This window comes from Lissotriton helveticus, chromosome 7 (assembly GCF_964261635.1).
Source record: "Lissotriton helveticus chromosome 7, aLisHel1.1, whole genome shotgun sequence".
NCBI lineage: Eukaryota > Metazoa > Chordata > Amphibia > Caudata > Salamandridae > Lissotriton > Lissotriton helveticus.
This window is the reverse complement of record NC_136068.1, coordinates 931,088,883-931,113,451: the sequence shown is the minus strand read 5'-3', so window position 1 is coordinate 931,113,451 and position 24,569 is coordinate 931,088,883. Positions and strand designations below refer to the sequence as shown.

Sequence of the window (24,569 nt, the reverse complement as noted above, 5' to 3'; positions counted from 1 at the left end):
TCTATAAATAGATTATATTTATATAGTTTTTGTAGAATCAATGTATTTAGCTAATGTCAAACATAAAAAAAGTTGGTGGTCATTCTGAGGCAAAGGAAAACATATTTCATCAGATTTGTATTCTCAAAAATGGGTAATGTCTAACTTCACATTCATTCACACATTACAGAAAAAACAGTCCCCACTCAAATGCATGAAATGCACAATCAGCCATGCGTGTTGCAATCTCGTCTAATTCCTCCTGGTGATAAACCACTCTTGTTGCTATGACCCGTAAGCTTCTAAACATCATCTGCATCAGAGCAGCCGCACTGCATGCAACCCATACAATAAATGCTCTCATTATCATACTGATCCTTCTTACAGACTTTGTATGTATTTCTTTCTTAATGAGCAGAAGTTGATAGTTTCGTAATGTACCTGATCATAAGGCAGGAATACCAGGCCATGGTAGTATTATTCACATACGTTGGCAGAGCTCTACAGGGGTGGAGCATTAACTGCACATGGACAAAGGGACCAAAATCAAATTGACATCAAGAATATATTTTCCCGCTTCTGTGTGTTTGGGCGAGCAACCGGCATTATCGTTTGTGGCACGAGGGATATAGGTTTTCTGTCTGGAGGCCCAGACTCTACAGTGATTTTCTACTTTTCTTCCTTGAAGCGCTACGCTTGATTTCAGTGAAACCCACAAAACCACTTTTCTGCATGCAGCACCCAATAATTTTGTAATGTATTTAAAGTCTCACAGCACTTCCTTTGTAGTTTAGAAAAATAGTGCAGCATATTTCCAGAAATACGCTTAGCAAAATTATTACTCATTGAACACATATTCAATTGATCAGACCACTCTCAATATTGTTATTCTAATGATAACTATAATCAAATATCCAAGACAGCTGTGCACCCTAAACATTAGCACAATCAATTTAAAATGTGCACTTTCCAAATGTATTCACTTTACACAATAACGCATCTATATTACACTCTGTCCATGAAATGTATTCACGAGATTGCATTTCACGAGTGTCCCCATTCTGACTGGAGTATGAATCTCTGTATAGTCAATGACAAGTACCAAACGCCTGATGTCACATCGAATCATCATAACAATTATGTCACCCATGAACTTTCAAAAGAGCACCCGCAGCATTGAGGCAATGCCAAATGAAAGCAACACGTAAACATTGTTTGGTTTGTAAAGATCAGCCGGTAAACGCAGCCTTGTGCAAAAATATAACAATTATTGTACTCACAAAATGTGTCATTTTCCTGTATTTTTATTGTAAACAGACTGAAGGGATGTCACATGATTTATCTCGAGTAGAAAAGACATAGGTTAAAATATTTGACTTTTTCATAACTACATGTACTTTATACTTTCTTGGTGGTAAAGAATAATCAAGTCACCGTAATTCACCATCTGAGTTAAACAATGGGGAATAACATGCACAAACAGTTGGTACACTCCATCGTTGCCACAATTGTCTGTGCTTATAAAGAGCAGTATTTCTCAAGGTCTTGTGTTGCATTCCAAGCCACTTGTGCTCTCACGGAGGGCCCAATGGGAGGCCTTTCAATAAATTCTTCTGCAATCTTCCGTGTTTATGTTTATATTTCCCCCAAATGCTGGTAACATATGGAACACATGTGTTCTCAATGTGCATGAATGCAAATGGACAGGATTTCCTATAAGTGGAGCGGATGCTTGTTAAGGACTTCAGAGCCCCATTATTCTGATAAAGCACATTAGCATAGTGGATTAGCATAATTACCTAGAAAAGATTTAAAGGAGCAGTTTGCACAATACAGATCATCCATTCATTAAAAAATGCCACAGCTCTAGGTTTAGGCCTATCATCCAGCATTTTAAGACCTCTGCGCTAGCACCGTAAAGGCAAATGGCGCTGTTTGCGGCGCTGCATCACTTCCACATGAAAGAATCAGCTCCGAAGGCAGTAGGGCAGCCCCAGCTTCACTCTCATTATTAACCTCATTTAGAACTGCTGAGATGGACAATCAATTACCATCCCATCACAAAGAGTGCACAGCCGCAGGGAACCCCATCCAATCTGCAGCTCAATTGAGTGGTCGGCTAGCATCTTTCTTCTTTGTCTGGCAGTGTGCACAGCAGCTTACCTACAGGACTCATCCGCTGTTAGTATGTAGGGCAACTACTTGGACTGCTCTGCTACCATTCCAGGCTTTGTTTGTGTTCCTGTGATATTCCTTCATAGGCTGGCATGGTTTACCTCGCCACACATGTATGTTTAGCAGATTGTTATTTTAAGTAAAGTGTCATATGCCAAAGCATGAAAGCCAGAAGCAGCTAGGAACTTGCATGCTTGTGTGCCACGGCCTAATGTTTCTGAAGCAGCTCCATTTTCAATTGATTCCAGAAATTATTTCTGCAACTGATCAAATATTTTTTCGTTTAATACCATATTTACGTTGTTTCAAACGGTGCCCACACACTGCCTTTCTCCGTCTTCAGAGTGTCATGCAATACACAAGGATGCAGTTGTATTGGATATAAAAGTATCAACAATATGCAAAACCTTTAGTGTGCATCACATCTACTTGATTTTGGCCCAGGCCTCTTGGTGAGGGATTGTTTACACGCCTATGATGCTTTTCAATTGGAAACCAATGCGAGGCTGGGCACGCCATTCATCTGATTTATAGAGGGTTTTCATTTTTTTCTCACGCTCACAGGCTCTCTCTCACTCTGTTTTTCTCTCTCCTTTTGACTGTGTCTCATGATTGAGTTGTTTCTCCCTCCTTGCCCACATCTTTCAGTCTTTGCCCCTTCTAAGACCCACCCGCACGTTTGTTATGGCTTAGCTGAGCCAGGCCTGCACCTGGAGTGTTCTCTCTACCCTGCTACGATTCACAGGTGCACATGCAACCTTTAGGATGGGGCATCCACTCGGGTGAATCCAGGGGGGCCTTAGCTGCTAGCCCACCCCCACCCTAAAAAGTCAAAGAAACAAGTACTCTATCTTGAATCTAGAAGGACGAACGTCGGCGCCTGCAACTCTACAGAGAAAGTTCCACGTGCATGATCCAAGGCAAACATACTAATGGTTACCAGTCAGCTGTGGAGAAAGATATAGAAATGGAAGATCCCCTATCCCTTAGCTGAGAGGCTGACCACTAACAGACTACCACAGGACAAGGTCACATTTCTAGGCATAACCCTGCATGTCTTTGTGAGTTCCCAAAAACGAGTAAAGCTACGAAAATCTTAGGCATAAACCTACAGCTTGTAAATGTACCTATTTGTATCAAACTGGCCCTACCTGCCTATCGAGCCTCTCATGCTGCGATATATTTGGTTAAATAATTAGACATGCACTCATTTTCCCGGTGGGTGTGTGCATTTGCTTTGCCACCTAGGGAAATGTGTCTTTTGTAACCAATAACTGCAAAAACACACACCGTCCTATTCAAATGCATTGTCGCTTCAGCGTAAACGCACTGTGGAAAACAGCTATTGCACACAATTGGACACTGGACACACGAGAAGGGGAAGAACTGTGTGAAAATTCCTTTTGATGACTTGCTGAATCAGCAGTTGGTGAGATAGCAGCTTGCTGGATAAACAGGAAGCTAATGCACATTTATTCCTACAAAGACAGCACACTAGTGACACACTCTCCTGATGTCAGACACATGACCCTGTGGAAAGCAGTTTTAAGGTGACCATAGTCTTAATCCATCATAAAACACAATATGAGTCCAGCTAAGGTTAGAGCTCTGAAGTACATGCAGGCAAATGCTTGCAAATTACATATGACAATACCAGACCCACAGGCCTGGACAGTACAGAATACAACTCTGTGGCTATATATCAATTCCAGGTGAATTGTGCAAATCTCAAGCAACGCGTTACCATCGCATAGCTCAATGATGCATGAAAAAACTGTTCATTATCTTCATCTAGTTACAAGCACTCAATTAACTGATCAATTACTGATCACAGATCACACACGTCAATTTGTTTTGTATCCTATGTAATCGAAGTTACATTGCCAAAAGTCAGTGATATTGATTTAATTAACCTCACAAGAGTAAAAAGCTGAATACACCATATTGCATATCACCTGGAACATTTTAGCGCAACACATATTGCTGCAGCATGCACAAATCCTATTGAACTATATTTGTGGCAACTATCAACATCTTTGAAAAAAATCCCATCATAGCAACAATAATGTTGTCCTCATCTTTATTTTCCAGATAGAGCCTGATGGCTGACACAAAAAAACATAGATTTGAATTCATTCACATTTCCCTCAATGGGCAGGGCCCTTGCTTACTGTTGGGAAACAAAACACAATCACAACAACTCCCAATACCAATCTTTGCAAAAGCACCAGATTAATACACGCCAATTGCTCATTCAAGACTTTTAACACAATGCACAATCTGAAGGGTAATGTCCAAGCTGACGCCAGGGGGCCATTGAGTGACATTTACATTTCTACAATATAAACACACGCTTTAGGATAGTTTCCACCTTGTATTTCACAGCAGTATTTGGTGATGCAATTGTAGGTGAATTAGGAAGGGGACAGAGGAGAAATGCAAATGTTCAGTCTCAGTGTATTTTAAGCCAGAGTTATAGACAGAGTCACAGTATGACTGATAGCCCTTGCAAGTCAAAATGACCTATGCAAATCTAACAATGGACACACATGGCTTGGTCTGCATTCAAGTTCAATATTCTCAACTTACATTTTGAAAGTATACCATGCAACTGAGGAACTCATCTAGACCACAATACTGCGCAGGATAGAGCAGACTCTTTGCTCTATTCACCCTGGCAGCGACACAGCACCTGGACTCAAAACAAGTTTCATTTCTCATTATAGTGACAAAGCACACACCACGTTTTAACTCATATTTTGCGCCTTTCAGAACTTTGCTGTGATGGGAAAGAGTGTTGTTGTTGAGGACAAGGGGTACAGGGGTGGGGTACTGCACACGATTAATAATTTCACCAGAGTTTGAAAGTATCACATTACCTCAAGCGGGCTTGGGAGTCTGTTGTTGTCTTTCAGTAACTGGTTATACAAGCTGGGATCCCCTAATTTCAGGGTGTTTTGCTGACTTCCAAGTGGACTTGGCGAGCACCTCATCTTGTATATGGTGTCAGTCTTGCGCGAGTCTGTTGTCAGATACACCTGATGGTACAGGTTGTGAGGCGGAAGCCCACCCCGGACCGCATCCACATAGTGCAGGGTCTCGCTTGCCCTGTATAGGGTGCTCCTGGAGTTGTTATATAGATCCCTGGTCTTTTTCCACTTGTAAAGTTTGACCACCCCCACAGTCAAGAGGGTGATAATAAAGAGTGCGGAAACCACAACCACTGCTATGATTAAATAAAACGTCAAATTGTTTTTTTGATGCTTTTTAGCAGCCACATTTCCATCCTGGGCCATGGCTTCTGCAGATGTGTCTGTCATTGATATTGTGAGTGTGACAGTGGACGACAGCGCGGGCTGCCCATTGTCCCTTACTGCAATGACCAATGTCTGCCTAGATAGATCATTTTCCAGAACCTCTCGAGTGGTCCGTATCTCCCCACTGTGAAGCCCTATCTTAAAAAGGCTGGAGTCTGTGGCCTTGTCGAGCGAATACGAGATCCAAGCATTGTGTCCCGTATCAGCATCCCAGGCCACAACTTTAGTCACCACACTACCAGCACTTATCGACCTAGGTACAGAATCCACTTGTGCAGAGTTTGAGTTTGGGCGAGGGTACAAAACTAAGGGGGCGTTGTCATTGGTATCCACAACAAACACATTTATAGGGATATCCGTGGCTAAAGATGGGCTGCCCCCGTCGTGCACGCGGACTGTCATTTTATATTCTCTGGTTCCTTCGTGATCTAAGGAAGCAAGAACAAAAATGGTGCCATTCTCAGAATGAATAGAGAAATATCGCAGAATAACATCCCCAGCATTACCATTTTGAAGAATGGAGTAGGAGAGACGGCCATTTTGGTCGACATCCGGGTCAGAGGCGCTGACGTTGAATATTGGAACCCCAGGGACATTGTTCTCTACCACATACACATCGTAGGACGGCTGAGTGGATGCTGGCGGGTTGTCATTGACATCAGACACCTGCACCTGAATCCTCCTTTCCGCTGAGAGAGGAGGGGTCCCCGAGTCAGTGGCAGTGATGGTTATGTTATACTCAGACACCAGTTCCCTGTCGAGGCCTGCCTGTGTCTCCAAGGTGAAGTAATTTTTTATGGAAGAACTTAAAACGAAAGGGATGTTTGGGGGAATAACACAGTTCACCAACCCATTGTCACCAGAATCCAAGTCAGTGACGCTCAGTAGTGCAACCACCGTCCCTTTGAGCGCATTTTCCGGCACTGGGCTATACAGAGAGGTGACTGTGATCTCCGGCGTGTTGTCATTCACATCAATTATTGCCACAAACACTTTGCAATGGGCCACCTGAGGATTCGTGCCCCGGTCTTTTGCCTGTATGTATATCTCATAATCCTTGCGCTGCTCATAGTCCAGCTGCCCTTTGACCTTCAGTTCCCCGGTGACAGAATCCAGCGCGAACAGTTCCCGCACTTTGGCCGGGGTGTGGCTGCTGAACGAATACACTATTTCCCCGTTGGATCCTTGGTCCAAGTCGACTGCTTGAACTTTGAGGATCAGGGCGCCCGTGGGCGTGTTTTCCACAATGTTGGCCCTGTATAGGGTCTGGTTGAAGGCGGGGGCGTTGTCATTGGCGTCCTGCACGTGCACCAGGATCTGCACGCTGGCAGAGCGGGCCGGGCTGCCCCCGTCCACCGCGGTGAGGGTCAGGCTCAGGTCCTCCTCCCCCTCCCTGTCCAGCCCCTGCTCCAGGACCAGCTCGGCATACTTGGTGCCGTCGCCCCCGGTCTGGACGCTGAGGGTGAAGTGCGCGTTGGGGCTCAGCCTGTAGGTCTGCACCGAGTTGAGGCCCACGTCGGGGTCCTGCGCGCTCTCGAGCGGGAAGCGCGCCCCGGGGGCCACGGACTCGCTGATGTCCAGCCGCAGGTCCCCGGCCAGGAAGGCGGGGTCGTTGTCGTTGATGTCCTGCAGCTCCACCAGGGCGCTGTACAGCTCCAGGGGGTTCTCGGCCACCACCTCCAGGGGGAGCAGGCAGGGCGCGGCCGGGCCGCACAGCGCCTCGCGGTCCATCCTCTCGTTCACGTACAGCGCCCCGCTCTCCAGGTCCACCTCCAGGTAGCGCCGGCCCCCTCCGGCGGGCACCACCCGCAGCCGGCGCTCCGCCAGCCCCCGCAGCTCCAGGCCCAGGTCTGCCACCAGGTTCCCCACGCGGGCCCCCCTCTGCGCCTCCTCGGGCACGGCGTAGCGGACGAGCCCGGAGCCCCGGCCGAGGAGCGCCAGGAGCAGCAGCACGGGGCCCCCGAGGCCGGGGCGGGGAGTCATCTCGGAGTGCGTGGCGGGCCTGTGCTCCGCTGCTTGCAGCTGTTGTCTCACGGGGTGGGGGTTCTGGCACAGGGGCGCATCTCAGAGTTGATGGCGGGCTCCGGTACCTCTGCCTGCAGCTGTTCTCTCACAGGGTGGCCCGTCTGGCACAGGGTGGCATCTCTGTCTGTGTGGGTGCCCTTTACCCCGCTCCCTCGGGTCTGTTACCTTACAGGGCGGGCGGTCTGGCATAGGGTCATCTCGGAGCTCGTCTTCCTCAGCTGCCCGCCCAGGACAGAGGTCTGAAAATCTCACAGGATGGCCGCCCGGTACCGGACTCCTCTCGGGGTGTCTGGCAGGCTCCTCTTCCTCTCCTGCCTGTGCCTCACCGGGCTCCTCTCGGGGTATGAGGCGGGCTCTCCTGCCTGTTGCCTCACGTTGTGGTCAGTCCGGCACGGAGCCTCTTCCCGGAGTTGGTTGCGCGCTCTGTGGCTGTGGCGCACTGTCTCTCAGAGCCACCGGCCCTGCACAGGGCTCCTCTCGGGGTTAGTGGCGGGCTTCTCTTTCTCTCCTGCCTGTTGCCTCACAGAGTGGTCCGTCCGGCACTGAGCCTCATCCCGGAGTTGGTTGCGCGCTCCCGCGCTGCGCTATGTGGCGCGCTGTCTCCCAGGGCGGCCGGCCCTGCGCAGGGCTCCTCTCGGGGTTAGTGGCGGGCTACTCTTCTGCCTGTTGCCTCACAGGGCTCCTCTCAAGGATTGAGGCGGGCTACTCTTCTGCCTGTTGCCTCACAGGGCTCCTCTCGAGGATTGAGGCGGGCTCTTCTACCGGTTGCCTCCCAGGGTGGTCCGTCCGGCACCGAGCCTCATCCCGGAGTTGTTTGCGCGCTCCGTGGCTGGGCGCGCTGGCTCAGGGAGGCGCCGCTGCTCCTCTCCGAGTTCTTGGCGGGCTCCTCTGCTTGGGACGGTCCAGCTATCTCACGGGGCACCCCGGAAGGGAAGGCACGCTGGAGCCGCAGTGCTGGAGGGTGGACATGGCTCGGCCGGGAAGCTGTGACTCACCCCTCTGAGGCTCCAAACTCCCGTGCCCGCCTCTCCTCGCTCGCTCACTCCTCAGAGGGGACCGGATGGCGCTGCTCGGGCGGCAGCAGTGCGTGTGGAACAGCGGCGCGCACAGTCCCCAGCCACAACTGCATCAAGTATGCGAGGGAGCGCGCTCCAGCCGCCAGTGGTGCGCCCTGCCAGCACATGTGCACTGCATCCAGCGAGCTCCAAGAGCACATCTGCTGCGCTGCCCGGACGCGGCTCTGATTAACGTCCCCAAAAGTGGTTTTTAAAAAACAAAGTTTTATTAAGAGTCTCGGCAAAACATATTGACATATTATACTGTATTATTTAAATCGTGAAACTGTATAGAGGCACCAATCGTGCACTTCTGGATAACACGGATTTTTTCCCCCCAAAGCAGCAGTGTTTGTGTTGCAGCTACGGTGCAATTTGACCGAAAATCCCCTTATTAAATCATTCGCCTCAGAGGGAATGAACAATAGCAGATCAGTGGGCCGCCATGTTGCCAATTATAGCATCACAGCAAAGGAAATCCGATCTCACCCCGGCTTAGAGCCTGCTGCCCGCCCTGTGCAGGGCGCCGGTCAAGGCCGCGTAGATATGCGAGCTCCCCCGCTGCTCTGAAGCCTCGCCCTCCGTTGTTGAGGGAGCCAACGGGCTGCAAGAGCTTCCCTGGCACTGGGTGTGCGTGAGAGCCCGGGTGGGGGAGGGGGATGCTGGGGTGAGCCGGGAGGTCTGCCCTGGAACGGTTTAGCATTCACAGCGCGAGCACTTGTGGATTTATTCGAGGCTGCTTAATGTACGTGCATTTGGTTGGCCAATTGGCTCGCCTATAAGAAACCATACACAGAGACATAATGTATACATTAGTCAGTGAAACCTGTATTAATTAAATCAGCGCGGCCCGTGCTAGACGCAGGAGCATCAGAGGGACGAGCCCGGAGAGCGCGAGGTTGTTTCTAGAAGAGTATTATCTCCCGGTCGCGCGGTGAAAGATGTGTGACCAAAATACGTGGTACCTTTAAGGGACCCTGTGGGAAGGGGGACCTGTTCTGCAGGTGCGCTATGCCAACTTTACGTGTATAAAAGGCGAGAAGCGGCCACCTCGTGCCCATTCACCCATTGGCCTCTCTGCTGAGAGCAACACGCAAGGCTCATGCAGACAGAAGCAGGTTATGGGGATGTCAGTGGAACTAACACTTGCGCTTGAAAGCATGCAAATGACGACAGTAGCCCATTCCACCTACAACACTTTGCCACTGCCAGGGGGTTGTTGTGTTAAGAGAAGCGTTCCCGTGCTCAGTGCCAGATCTTGGGGTCAGTTACTATGAAACAAGTGCACTCACCGGTTATTTCTAGGCGCAGCACGGAGCAGCAGGCTGTGCACATAGCCAGGATGCTTGCAAGTGCAGCTGCTATAGATGACGGCGCCGAGAGTTCAGGCGCGTGGCCTAAAGCAATTCAAAGTTTTACAAGGAAGCGAAGGATTGGCGCCGACAGCAAGGCGAGCCATGTAGTAGACCGCAGGGGCGCGGACGGAGGGATACAAGGACTCGTGCTCAAAGGGGAGGTGGGCGGGGGCGCAGACTCAAACAACTTTTAATAATTTGATACCGGCTTTAGCCAGAATTGCGCGTATTCCCCCTAAAGTGGCCATAGCCACTCGCTATCCTCGAGAGGCCCGTGTCTGCGGGGTTCACCACACCCCACTCTTCACTTTAGACATCAGACATGCCGATCCGGGCACGTGCGAGGGGCTCAGGGTGGAATGTGAGGCTCAACTAGGCATCAAAGGAAGGTCCCCAGGGCGCGCGCCATCACCGACAGCTCTGGAAATACATCTGTGACTAAAAGTACTCCGGCAACTGTGGGGCACAGAGCCAGCACACGGGGGTCCGTCCATGCCCGTTCCGCACTTTCCAAGAAGCAGGAATGCGTCATGGACGCTGCTCCCAGCCCTCGGCTCCCTCTGCTGCCCTGTATCTTTCGGGGTGATTCGGACTCGGCGAGGGAGGGGTCCGCACCTGCGCTGAATGCAAGGTCCCTTCAAGCACGGACCCATCGCCCGCGCCCCAAGGCCACGGTCAGGAAGTCATTCAGGACTTTTGTGCCCTCCTCCAAGTAAACATTTCTTACGGTCGTTTGATGGCCACGGAGAATTACCGGGCACTGCCGGCCAAAGTGCAGTGTCTTCGAAATGGCACCAAAGCGACGGGCTCTACAGACTACATAGCCACCCCTTCAATGATCCACTGTTCTAAACCTGAATGTCCCGCCTGAACACACATATGTGATCGAGCACATATCTCATTGCTCTATATCATAAGGTTACTGATTTTATATCACATAGAATAACCTTTATTGCGAATATCAATCTAGCTTCTTCTGCCGCTGTTCGACTTCATACCAAAACTGGATCAGTCAAGAAAAACAGCTCAACACTAACATTACAGGTCGTTCTGTGTACAATCGGTTTATAGCACGTCAGGAGGCACTTTAAACGCACCGGGCACAAGCACTGTATTCATGCTCAATATATGGAAACGCGTTGGATTATGGGAAGACGGCAGCTTGGCGTTTGCACCACGAACACTGTACCGGGCGCGGATTAACGCGTAAAACCCTTGTCAAGGGTCTGTCGAGGCTCATCCCCGCCGTCTGCACTTTTCGTTCTGAAATACTTTCAACTGATTTTCATGTGTACCGACGCGACACTGCGTCCTTAGCGCCGGCTCCTTCCCCGAAGCATCTGGCTGGTGCCTTTTCCATACCTTCTGTGCTTTGTGAAGCACTCCAGTGTGGGTCCACGTCATTTCCCTGGGGGCGGGGCTCAGCTGAGCACTGAATTGAGATGAAGTGAAATGCTATCCATGCACCCTTCTCACACACGAAAATCAATACAAACGATCACACGAGGCCGGGAATAACTGCGGCGTGAGACTCGTGGAACAAGCTAAGACGTCTTATCAATGAAAGAAACATCCCCATAATTCATATGGAGTCTTAAAGAAAGGCATTATTGTGGTACTTGGTGAATTGCGTGCATTGAGGCCTACTTACTCCGAGGACACGTTTGCCACTGTGCGCGCGTGCGGTGAAGGACACTACCTCCCTGTTTCTGTGACAGGAGCAGGCACTTTAGGACAGCCGACAAATGTGTGTGACATAACGGAGAGGAAGGCGAGAAAGGAAAAGCCCAAAGGCCATTTATCTGGGGTCAATCTAATTAAGATTTCTGAAGGCTGGAGGATTACATAGGCGAAACCTTTATATTTCGCATGAAGCTTTGCTCAGAAAAATGGGGTTTATTCACAAGCTCCTTATGCAGCCAGTGCGTCACTTTTAACACAGGAAAAAGTGACGTACGTGCGTAAGGAGCTTATAAATAAGCCCTAATGTCTTATGCTGCATTGTTGGCTGTCAAATTGTGTCACAAATCTGTACAATAGTGGATACATAATTATGTGGAGAAATGCGAGAGATAAACCCTTTCCACTCTGACGTGACAGAGGACGCAACACAAAAAAATGAGGGACAGAATAACACCATTCCAGTTTGGACCCAACCATATGCAAATCAGCCTTGACTCTGCCCCTAATGGCAACAGCCCAGCCGGAACTAACAGGTCAGGTCTTCCCAGACCAGAAACCAAGCATCTGGGACCGTTTTCGGGGCATCACCCCTCAACAACCAGGCTAGCTTGAAACTGGTGGAGTAGCGAGCATGGGGTCCATGTCTGGGCATACGTAGGGTGAAAAATCAACACAACAAAAAAAAATGATGGACGCAATGTTGAGCATTGTCAAACATTAACCCAGTCATAGATCTGGGTTTAATCCATCCATATTTTGCTCACCACCCCCATTTCGGACCCAGCCATATGCAAATCAGCCTTGACCCTGTGCCACATGGGAACAGTTCAGCTGCCAGGCCAGCTTGAACTGGTGGTGTAGCGAGCACAGGACCCACGTCTGGGCATGCCCTTCCCATTTAGGGTGGGATTGCAAAAAAAAAAAAAAATCAAAAAAAAAAAACGAGAGAGAGGACGCACCGGTACCCTCCCCATGCAAGTTCATACAATGCGCCCACACTGAGGGATTTTAGGTTGCTCTTATTCAGTGTACCTACGCTTCACATATTTTACAATTAATTAACATGCACATGGTGTCTTTGCTGCTGCTCCTATCACGATCTGCTTTCTGCACTGCACAATTACTTGGCTGCTCTGCCATTCCGCCTGAGCTTTCCCTCTGTTCAGAACAGATTGACTCAAGATTTTACTGCTCTCTGCATCACACATTGTCACTTTACAGCAAAATGACATTTCAACTTGGAAGTACAGCGAATGACGTGGAAAGCGGCAAGGACAATGAGTGAAACGCAAGCTTGGCTACAGTCTGATGCAATGGGCAGAGAAGACATGAACATAGCACTGAACGGTCTGGCTTCCCCACATGACCAGGAGTGGACGTGGCTGAAGATGGGTCGAAAAAAGAGCCTGAACCCCTGTGAAGGGCTCTGCGCTTCTGGAACAGGTCAACACACTGGATGATCTAGCTAAAGCAATGCAGTCCATGTACGTAACCACAGACATTTACTTATGTTACACATGTTCACTGGGTCATGGGAGGATGGGCGAGGCTCGGTGGCTATGGGTAGGGGGTGGAGGGGGGATGGATGTGGTTTGATGGGGTGCTGGATGGGGAGTTCAGCTCTAGGTGTTTCTGAAGCACACCATGGAAGGACAATGTATGTTCCAGTCTACTGAACACATCTGAGCTGCAAATTTGCCTCCTAGCTAATTATGTTTAAAGTATTGCTTCAGTGCCAGGCGCTTCACATTGCAGACGAAGTGCAGCACTTTGCAGGACGGGACACCTGTGCTGCATTCACAAAAACTTTAAGAGATGGGGCCTAAAACGTTTGAATTTATATTTAGGGTTTATTGAGTGCCCTTTCACGTGAAGGTTTCAAGGCACTAATCGATGCTAAGCCAGAGCAGGGCTAAAGCTCAGCATATCTTTGATCAAGAGAACGCAATGCTTTTAAAGGCTCCCTAAATTTCAAAAGGTTGCATTCTGAGTGAATGACCACATGGAACCGACTCCAATGAACGACAGCTGCCACTGAAATAACCCCACCTCCCATAATAACTGTTTAAACTTTTGGGACTTGTAGAAGGCACTGATCGTAAAGGGCTGATTAAGAAAATACCATTGAAAATACCTTTAAAGTGGTGTCTGTCGATTATTATTCAAGGCCTTGTGTCCATGGACTTAGTCACAATTCTCTGCTAAACAGGCGGCCAGTGAAGCCATGTTAATGCGGGGGTTCCATGATCTCGTTTAAGCAGCCACAAATTTATTTTAGCCACTACATTTTAAGTCAAATGGAGTTTAAATATGGAGCCTGCAGGGATCTGCAGATAAAGTGCAGTGGGGTATGCAATAGAACAGAATTTATGAAATTCATTAAAAGGATTCCTTCCGACACTAGAGTACTGTAAAGTAACATAACAAGTACTAACCAAAGTGCTGATTTGGACTCAGACAAGTGTCAAGCTTGATTCTAAGATTATGTAGAGGGGGCTGGTTTGGGTAACTGTGTGGGCCAAAAAGGAGATTGCCAAAATGTAGTCCAGAGATGTGCCAGAATCTCAGTCTCATCCCTGCTGACTTTCAGATGACTACAACTTCCCTAATTTTTGACCACTCAAAGTCAGCCGTGCAGTTTTTCTGAGCTGAATTGCAAGACATTTGAGATCTTAAAAGTTATGTCTGTTGTTGGCATACGTAAAGTGCATGGAACTAAAATGTAAGAGATTGGGTTTTAGTTGATTGGGGAGAGGAACAGTTCAAATGATAATCCTGGTCAGGGTGAACTACAAATGTCCCTAAAGAAACCTGTGCTTAACCTGTTTGTTTGGCTTAAAGCAGTCAAATTTAACTCTGAGGCAAGGTGTAAAGTATGTATGCAGTACTAAAACAGCAATAAAACATACACGCAAAACAATAAAAATCCCAAGACCGAATTAAAAAAATAGAGCATATTTTATTAAAACACAATGACACCAAAAAGATGAAAAACACAATACGAGGGATCTTGGTTTTTAAAGAATTAAGTAAAAATAGCACCAAGACGCACAAAGTGCCAATAATAGTCAATGGTCGGTAGAACAGGACCCAGACACATTTTGACACTGACCATGAGGGACGCAGGTCACATACACCAACTAGGTTTGTCTTGGTCAAAGGATTTACCTTTAAGTCCATATGCACAGCAAGAGTACAACTCTAAAGCCCCACACTTTTAAAGCCCCCAGGACCTCAGGGGAGGCACTTCGAGTCGCAGGGTGGCCGGTAGAGGCCACAGCAGTAGGGTCCAGTCCTGTTCAGCAGGGCAGTTGCAGGGAAAGGCCCTCTTTGAGCTGCTTGCGTCACTGTAGTCTAAACGGGTGGTCAGCCTTATGACCCTTGTTTGCCAGTTCTTTGTTCGGGTGCTGGAGGGAGAGCAGGTCTACTCTTCAAGGCTCTTCTCAGGTAGGTCACAGACTGCAGGGCCCAGTCCTCTTCCGTTTTTCCACAGGTCCAGAAGGAATCTCAGGAGGGTACTGGTGATGCCACAATTAAGCACAGTGCCATCCTGTGGGCAAGGAAACCGTCTGGCTGCTTCATATCCAATGGAGCAAAAATTCACAGGGGGAACAGTACCCACTATGGCAGCACTTCATGTGTGGTTTCCTGTAAACTATCCCACAGTGCCCTGCTCTACCCAAATCGAACATTGGAGAATCTTTCTTCCCATAGTCAGAGCTCCCAGTGCCCCCCCCACACTCCCAAGGCGTGGCTATGATAATGGGCAAACCCTCCCACATGGTCACTACAAACCAGCTGTAGGGCAGCCTTCCCACCCCACTGGGTTTGTAGACAAGCTGACTAGTACGACAAAGGGAGGAAGAAATAGGTGTGAGCTGCATCTGCTAGTGACAGGGTAAGCACTTTTTGAAGATCAGGAAAGGGCTGGGCCCAACCCCCCTGACCATCCCGCTCAAGCAAGAACAAAACCTGTCCCCATCCAAGTGCTTTGTCCAGAAGAGGAGGGTGTACCTGCAGTCCGAGAGCTAGGGGAGGAAAATGGACACCCAAGAGTGAGGTCACCAGCCCTGTAAAGGGCTGAAAGTAGTGTCCAACTACAGCCTGACTCCTGCCAAGTTGGAGGACAGGAAGGAGGCAGGGGCCCTCAAATTACAGCTCGCTACCCTAGCCCTGGAGGAGAAAAAGCTAGCCTTGGCCTTGAAGGAGAAGAAGGTCCTGCTGGCCGACGAGGACCAGAGAGAACTGGACCTGAGAGCAAAAAGGGCTTCTGAGTCCAGTGAAGTCGGTCACAGTTAAGTACATAGGAGGAGTAAACGAGTCCACATCCTCAAAGATCTTCTGCTATGTTAAATAGTGGGGGTGACATTGATAAGCGGTTTGCAGCATATGAGGTGGCCCTGCATATGTTTAGAGTTTGGGAGTAACCCACATCTCACCACAGACGAGCCATTCACCAGTAATGTGACACTGTTAGAAAGGGACATTTAGCTTATGCAGGAAAATGGCAATTTTCTATTTTCAAAATAGCAGTATAAATTCAGACTATTAAGTTGGATTAGAAATTACTGTTGAAATAAGTTTCTAATTATTTTTTCTAGCTGATCCCAAACCACACCGCCTGCCTTATGGGCATTTAGGGCCTACCTTAGGGGGGCTTGTAGGTATTAAAAAGCATTCCGGCCGCTGTGACTGAAGCCCGGCGTGCTTATAAACGAATGATTTTTAACGCTAAAAAGGAATGGGAAGAAGAACGATGGCACGCCATCAGAATTGCACTCGAGGCCAAAGACTCACGGTCCTTCTGGAATCTAGTCCATACGGGGAAACCAGAAGGCAGGACCTCGATTGATCCAAATATTCCTGAAGAACTATGGTCCCTACATTTTAAAGAGCTTTATTCCATTCCCCCAACTTCAAATACCTCAGCCCCCACTCTTTCGACGGTCTTGGACCCCAAATGGCCCATACCACTATTTACCTTGGATGAGGTTCTTATTGCAGTGCACTCCTTGCAATCAAAAAAAGCCCCTGGACTAGATAGGATCCCAGGCGACCTTTTCAAAGAGGAACCAGTAGTCTGGGCCCCCTATCTTTTACTACTTTACAATGCAATCTTGCAGGGCTTACCTCTCCCAGGCACGCGGTTGGGGGCGGAAATAATACCCATCTACAAGAAGGGTTCTCGGCTAGAACCATCAAATTACAGGCCAATTAGCCATATCGATGTAAGCCAGAAAATCTATGCAAGATTACTCTTGCAACGCCTATTGGATTGGGTAAACGACAATAATATTTTGACCCCTCTCCAAGCAGGCTTTAGGGCCAAAACGTCCACAATCGATTAACTCTTCCGGCTCCAGGTGCTATACTGTAAGCATGTTGTTCTGGATCAGGGAAGTTTATATCTAACGTTTGTGGACCTTAAGTCCGCATTTGACATGGTGGATCGAAACCAACTATGGGCTATTTTATCATCAATGGGAGCGCCACCACACTTATGCCACCAATTTAAATATCTTCACGATGGCACCTATGCCAGAGTACACTTTGAAAAGTATGGACAATTAACTGGGCCCTTCCCGGTTGAGAAAGGGGTTAGGCAGGGCTGCGTTCTTGCCCCAACCCTCTTCTCCCTTTTTCTCAAGGGGCTCATAGAAGACTTACTATCTGCAAAAGATATTGATTCCCCAAAACTAGCCTCGCAGAGATTTCCTGCACTAATGTTTGCAGAGGATACTCTGCTTCTTTCAAAATCCCCCATGGGTATGCAGAGGGTCTTAAATCAGTTTACCAAATTTTGTAATCATAGAAATTTGGTAGTTAACATCGATAAGACTAAGTATATGGTATTTAATGCCAGTACCACTAACTGCCCACACCCCATGATGGAAGGCAGACCACTAGAAAGAGTCCCAACATTTGACTATTTAGGTCTGACCCTAACTGACACAATGGGGTGGGGTGCACAAATGGCCAAGGCCAACCTAAAACTTATACAGAAAACTGGGGGAATTTTAAAAGTCCAAAACAATTCTGTTTCAAAAATTGTTAGTGCCCCACTGGAAATCTTCAAAGTACAAGCTAGATCATCATCCCTTTATGGGGCAGAACTTTGGGGACATGTTCCCTCTACTGATTTAACTACCACTGAAAACAAGTTTATTAGGCAACTTCTAACCTTGCCTAAAAGCACCCCACTAGTCCCACTTAGGCTAGACTTGAATATTAGGCCTATTGCCGACGCTATTGCTTCACGTCCTCTTCTTTACTGGAGGAGGCTGTGGAGCACCCCTGAACTAGAAAGTTACAAAAAGGAGTTAAAGGTGGTGCTAGCCTCCCCAAGAGCAGCCAGAATACCATGGTTACGCTTTGTCAGACACTCCCTTGCCCAGGTTGGATATGAAAATTTATGGTTAAATCCTGAGGTAACATCTCTAACTATTTCTAAGAAAACATTATCTAGTGCTGTGAAGGACTTTAATCTCGGTAGGACACTTTGTTCAGTTTCATCAACGAGCCTGACCAGTGCCTTCCTGGACTATAAGTCTATTTACAGCTTCGAACATGAAATAGATGTAATCCAGCCTATGTTAGCAAAGAAGCTGTACTTACAGTTTAGATTTGGAACATTGCCACTTTATTCCATGACTGATAAGTGGACGGGGGCCCTGTACATCTTTGCCCCGGCTGCAGAACCGAGAAGGAAACGATTTTGCATGTTACCCTCTTTTGCCCAGCCTATTCACTTATACGAAGAAAGTGGATAATACAGCTATGCAACAACCTGGGCATTAGGGACTACCTAGCATTTTTTAGGATTCTGAAGTCTGACACAAATCCATTAATAGTGTCTGCCATAACCAAGTTCCTGTTTTCCATGTGGTTCACTAGAAGGAAATTATGTTGTTCATTAGAAGGAAATTTCTTACCTAACGTTTTAACTGTAGAGACAGGAGAAATAATTGGCTCAACAAACGCTATCTTAACTTTAAAAAATAAAAAAAAATTGAGACCTATTTAACATTTTACAGTTTTAACAAAATTGACTTCTCCCTTTTGATCCTATATGATACATTTTAACACTTATAACAATGAACTGTCGGAAAATGGAAATGTATTTTTATGTGCTTTGATGGTTACATCCAAACCGAAATAAAGTTTATTGAATTGAATTGAATTAAAAAGAAGTTTAGGCCTGGAAAAACCTTTATCTTGCAAGATTAAAATGGCAGTTTAAAATTGCACACCCAGGCCCTGGATACAGGTTTTATAGTGTTACTGCAGTGGGTAACAACGAGTGCTGAAACCTACTTGCAGAATTTACTTTACAAGTCCTAGGTACATGTAGTACCATATATTAGAGACTGATAGGTACACTAAATGTGCCAATTAGATGTATGTCAAAATATATATGTTTAGAAGGTGAATACTAGTGGTTTATCACTGGCTTGCAAGGGTAAAGTGCAGAGCCCTAGGGCCAGTAAAAATGAGTTTTGCAAAAGGAACACAAAAATCTGTGGTGACCCTGCAGAATGGGCAAAACTCAAACACAAATAATTGGGTGAAGAATGCCAGGAGGAATAGCTAGAAATTAAACTATAAGGTGGACAAAATAGAGCTATGTGGCACTAACAATAAATCTGCTGCAGAGTTAGTTAGAAAGAGGATACAACTTTCTGAGAGTGGGGAGTTGGAAAGTCTTGGAACAAAGCTAGACCCTTAATGTTGACATTAACATCACTAATTCATGATATCTCGAACCATATCATGGCTGAATAGATTTAATTATATGAGGGTTGCAGGGAAGCCGGAGTCTGAAATACCCTGCAATTGTCTAGGATTAAAACCACCACCATATTTGAACGAGTCAGGTGAAAACCAGCCAACATAGTTGGATGACTTAATTAACCTCAACAAATTCTGGAGCAGATTACACCCCACTCTCTATAAGCAATTTTGAAACATGAGGCAACTGGGAGATGGTCCAATAATGGATGAGAATTGCTGGGTCTAATGTTGTTTTTTAGGATAGATACTTCAGTCACACATTTGAATTTACTGGACAAGTTTTCTAAGATTAGAGAAATATTAATGATGTTGTTCACAGCAACCCTTTGACTTTATAGAACATAGCTGGATGGCCTGCTGGTTCCTAACCACTGAAGCAAGGCCATCCTCAGTGAGAAACCTGAAGTCTACAAGACTGGACTCTGAATGCAGAATTCCCAGCCAGAACAACTGGACCAGAATATACAATATTAGCTTTCTGACAGCTCAGAGTGAATGTAGGAGAGATAATCTGACTTAAGCAGTTGACAGGTTTGCACAAGCTGCTTTGGTGCCTTTAGAATGATAAATTAAGCCACTGTTCAATTAGGATCAGAAACAAATCTACCAGTATAACATGTTGCTTAAGCCTTTTAAATAGATACTCTACAGTTATGAATATCAATTTCCCACAGTCTTTGGTATTAGGAGGTGAATGTCTTTTGCCTCCAGAATTCTAAACTCCCATGTTCATTCCTAATGGCTCCCTTTCAGAAGTGAACCAATGACTTAATTATTCTTGCATCTTTCTGAGGAACTGCAGCCTCCATTGCCCAGTCTCCTATTTGGCAAATACAAAGGCTGCTTATTCTGCTTCTACCACCTCTTGCCTCTTTCTCCCACCGCCCTACCATTCCTATCCTCTTTCATTTTTTTAATTCCTGCTTGCTCTCTTTGTCACTTGTTTATATCTTTCTCTTTGTGCTTCTTTCTCCCTTCTCTGCCTTGCTCTCTCTTTCTCTCTCTCTTGCTTGTGGCAGTGCTTAATTTGAGCCAGTGTTTGCTGGTGGGGACAATTGGCACTCACTTACTTTCAGGGACCAACACTTATTTGTCCACATCAGACATTTACAGAAAGTGGTGGAAACATACACAAATCCGAAAGACAGAGAAAGAGAAAGGTGGATATCCGTCACTGATATGGATAGCAGGAACCTGCAAGGATGAGATAAAGAGGCAGGGAGTGTCTGGTAGTGGATTAAATAGGAGGATTTAAGACTACCAGCATTGGTATTCAGGGTGTCAACGTTTATAGCACCAGACACGGCCTTCTGAGCAGAGCTCCAGGCACCAGCACACTTTCTTTTACAAACTAAGCACTTGCTCTGGGTCAACGCCTGCTGATGAAAAACAAGTCATGGTCTCTTCAAAAGAGTGTCAGTGTCCACCACCTGCATTCATTCAAACAAATGACCACATCATAGGAGTCGACATTATGGTAGACAGGATGAATATCTTTCACATTTTGATAATGATATTGGCTCAAACAGGCTTTATCAGCCAATGAAAAGTAGGTGTTCTGACAAATTAAAGCTTAAATAATACACAGTGCCTCCTGAAATAGGAAAGTCTAGGTACTCTTGGAAGACATATCAGTTCTCGTTTGACATCTGATTTAGGTTTATATATTGTTTGTTTCCACAAGTTTTATTTATCAGGGACTTGTGGCTATCCAATGGTGCAGTCAGTTGCACTTAAACAGTGCTCTATCGGTATTAACTCTGAATTGGATTATTTTGCTCCTAAAAGTAGATCTCACTTGGTAATTCAGAAGGTGGAAGAAAACAGACCACTCTAGTGCCTTGAAACACTTAGCATCTCCAGCAAGATCAAGGAAGAACACTTCTTGAGATTGTGCATCCTACACTCTGTGGAACTGCAAAGCAAGAGAACACAGAGGTGTTGGCATTGGAATCACCCTCCTGGTTCAAGAGACCTTGAAATGAAACATTTTCTTGAGTGACAACTAGGCAGCACCTGGACCTCTTGGTCGATTTGGGAAGGGAGAGATTGATTGGAGGGAAGGAATGAGGGGAGTGGTTAGGTAAAGGGCACAGTAGAAAAAAGGGAAATCGCCAAAGGATTGGACTAAACTGACAACCCCCTACAAAGCTGGACATCCAGAACAAGACTGAATCAGAGCAATAGAAGCTGCTGAGAGAAAATCTCCTTGCAAGAAGAACACAATAAAGTAACTTAAAGGAAGGGCCTTAATTAAGCACCCCTAGAAGAATTTTCTCAAGGCCCACACTTATCTGGACAATGATATACTGGTCTCATAATAAGGGCAGAATAATGCCTCACCAAATTCAAAGCGCTCTGCATGCAGATCTCTCATCATCATAACTATTGTTGAACCCCTCCACCCTGTTGAGGACTCATGGTCCCCATCTTCTCACCCAACATTTTCAACCTCTACATGGAACTCCCTCTAATCCATGGTCACTAAAAACAACATCAAGTTCTAGCACTGTCCCAGCAACACTCAATTCTACCTGAAACTCTCTTCAACTGACAACATTCAGTAACTCAAATACTGCATGAACCTCAACCAGAGGTCAATCTATCCAACATTCAACTGGAACAAGATTAAATTCCTATTTTCATCAGTGACAGACAACCATAGATTCAATCCTCCTTCTCTGACATGAATCGGCATGACATCCACCCCAGTTCACAGACAATGTAAAATACTTAAAATTCACCCTCAGAACAGACTCTCAAAAAAGATCACCAGAAACCCAAGGCAGCATGGTACAAGATCTACAAGAAAAATAACCCTTACTTCCCGCCACCTGTTTCATAACAGCAATTCAAGACTTGATTTTCTACCACTTGGATAGAGGCATTTCCTCTAAAAATGTGATAATTTCCTCTAAAACAGTGCTTTGGCACATTTGAAAGGCAGACTACAAATAGCAGCATGTCTCATGTAGGGTCTGAAAAGGTGTAACCACATCTCCCCAAAGCTGAAGGAACTGCACTGGTAATATTGAAGACCAGTTCCATCACCCAGTGGCCCATCAGAAACAACATTCTGAAAAACCTACGCAAGAAATGAACCACCTCATATCAACAGAAACATACCAGAAGGCAGGGCATCATAAGACTGAATATAAGAAAGGTGCAAGAAGGAAATAAAAAGTAGACATGCTTTCTTCGTGCGTACACTTAAGAACTTGAACAGCATCCCCATTGACATCAGAACTGCAGTCACTCTACTGCAAGTCATACAGAAACTAAAAATACATCTCATCAAAGAGCACTATCTCCCAACATGCTTGTTCAGCTCTGTTACTTCTCGGCGATGTTCATGCATACAAAATACCACTACATTCTTACTTACATAAATAAGAATGCCACTTACCACTGAAAATAGTCAAGTCAAATCAAACCAGCTGCTGCAGGTGGGCACAACCAAGATTACATGTTGAAGAGACAGTCAACAAGTGACCCCAAATGCAAGTCTACCCCAATTTGAAGCACACTAGTCCCAGTAACCAGTATAGGTAACAAACCTTATATTCAATACCACATAATTTTCGAGTGACCCACATTTGATATTGTCTTAGGCTTTCACAGTGGTGCTCGGCAGCACAAAACCTATGAAGGAGGGGACGAAACACCACGATCTGACTTTCACAATAGGAGACCACACATTTGCCGGTTTCTAAACACAATTAATGTTAGTCCTATGAATAAGCAGACCAGAACAGTAAAATGCATATGCAAAAAAGGATAAGGCAGACATTGCCCTGTCTAGATAAACCGTTGATGATACATGCAGTCACAGAGGAGGAATGAGTACTCAGAGAAGAGTGGAAAGACCAGACAACTGTTTGAGAGGTAACATTTGTGGAATTCCAAGAGGTACTACAGGAAGATGGAACAGTTTGGATGAAAAAGAACAGTGAGCAAGCTTCATACATCACCAAGACATAATAGGAGACAGGGCCTTGGTCCAGTTATTTGTTGTTTTTTATGCTTTTGAACTTCGTGCACGATTAATAAAACCCATTGCAAAATGACCGTATAAAACAAAGACAGATTCCTGTGGTCCAATAAATACAAAAGGTAAAGTTAGCCCAGTTCTTGAAAGAAAAGGAATACAAGGACAGAAAACGGCAGAAGAAACAACATCAGATTCACCACCTGCCTCCGGAATAGTTTAGTGAGTAGATCTTCCAGAAAGAAGCTGGCATCTGAGAAAACCCAACTCTACTTGATGTGCAATCAATCACACAGAACCATGGAAATAAGCAAAAGCAATGACAACTACAGAGTGAATTCAATTAATACAATTTGAATGCCAGAATACATTAGCACATTTGAAGGAAATGAAGAAACATCACAAAGATAAAAATATATATACCTCTTCATTTAAAGCAAAACTTAAAATCTAGAGGGGTGACGAACAGAAATAATGTGAGAACATCTAGGGGGAATGTCAGAATCCCAAAGATTAGGAGTAACAAACCTAAACTGTAAAATGATGCAAGGCCAGACTGATTTGAGCCAATAAACTGGAGACTTGGTATCCCTATAAAGTCAGAAAGGAGGGGAGATAAGGAGTAGTTTCTGTCCTGTAACTCCAGTTCTGTAGTAGGGGTATCTCTGTTATAGTCATAATCTAGTGAATAGTCCCGCCCATGTGCGTGGACCCCGGAGCAATCAAAAATAATCTCTTACAGTGTCAAAAAATGCAGAAAATGCATAGACACTTAAGAGAGAATTTAAAGACAGATAATGCAGCCAAAAAGGCTACACTGTCCAGTACTTCAACTAGAAATTCCACCATAAAATCCACAAAACAGCAAAGCCTGTACAGATTTCCCTTGCTTAACAGCAAAATCCCTCAGGAATGATAGAGAGAAGAACCTGGACAGACAAGCCCCATAGGCTGCCATTATGTGGCTTAATTAGGATACTGTGCCTTTAAGGAACCTTCCAGAACCTTCTCTCAGTATCCCAGAATGCATAGCAGGTCCAACTTAGCCTCAGTTCTTTTCGAAGGCGTAGAAAACGCCAGACCTGTAGCATTATGATCATGAACAACACTCCACCGGGGAGGCGGGAGGGCGCTTATGACTATAACAGAGATACCCCTACTACAGAACTGGAGTTACAGGACAGAAACTACTCCTTCTGTA

General features: G+C 46.1%; 1 protein-coding gene across 21 annotated transcripts in view; it reads right to left on the bottom strand.

The window, feature by feature from the left end:
* The window catches only part of LOC144769402 (protocadherin gamma-C3-like), a 917,178-nt gene that overhangs the window by 193,320 nt on the left and 699,289 nt on the right, over nt 1-24,569 (bottom strand). The window contains exons 1-3 of one of the 21 annotated variants that reach the window (XM_078653480.1): nt 8,259-8,581; nt 7,859-8,210; nt 5,034-7,811 (exon numbers count right to left, since the gene is read on the bottom strand). The exons of 19 other annotated variants lie outside the window; for them this stretch is intronic. In XM_078653480.1, coding sequence (XP_078509606.1) covers nt 5,034-7,454 — 2,421 coding nt within the window. In that variant the 5' untranslated portion in view covers nt 7,455-7,811; nt 7,859-8,210; nt 8,259-8,581. Of the gene's footprint in view, nt 1-5,033; nt 8,211-8,258; nt 8,582-24,569 lie in introns of those variants that run through there. One more of the 21 variants, XM_078653479.1, reaches the window with a different exon arrangement.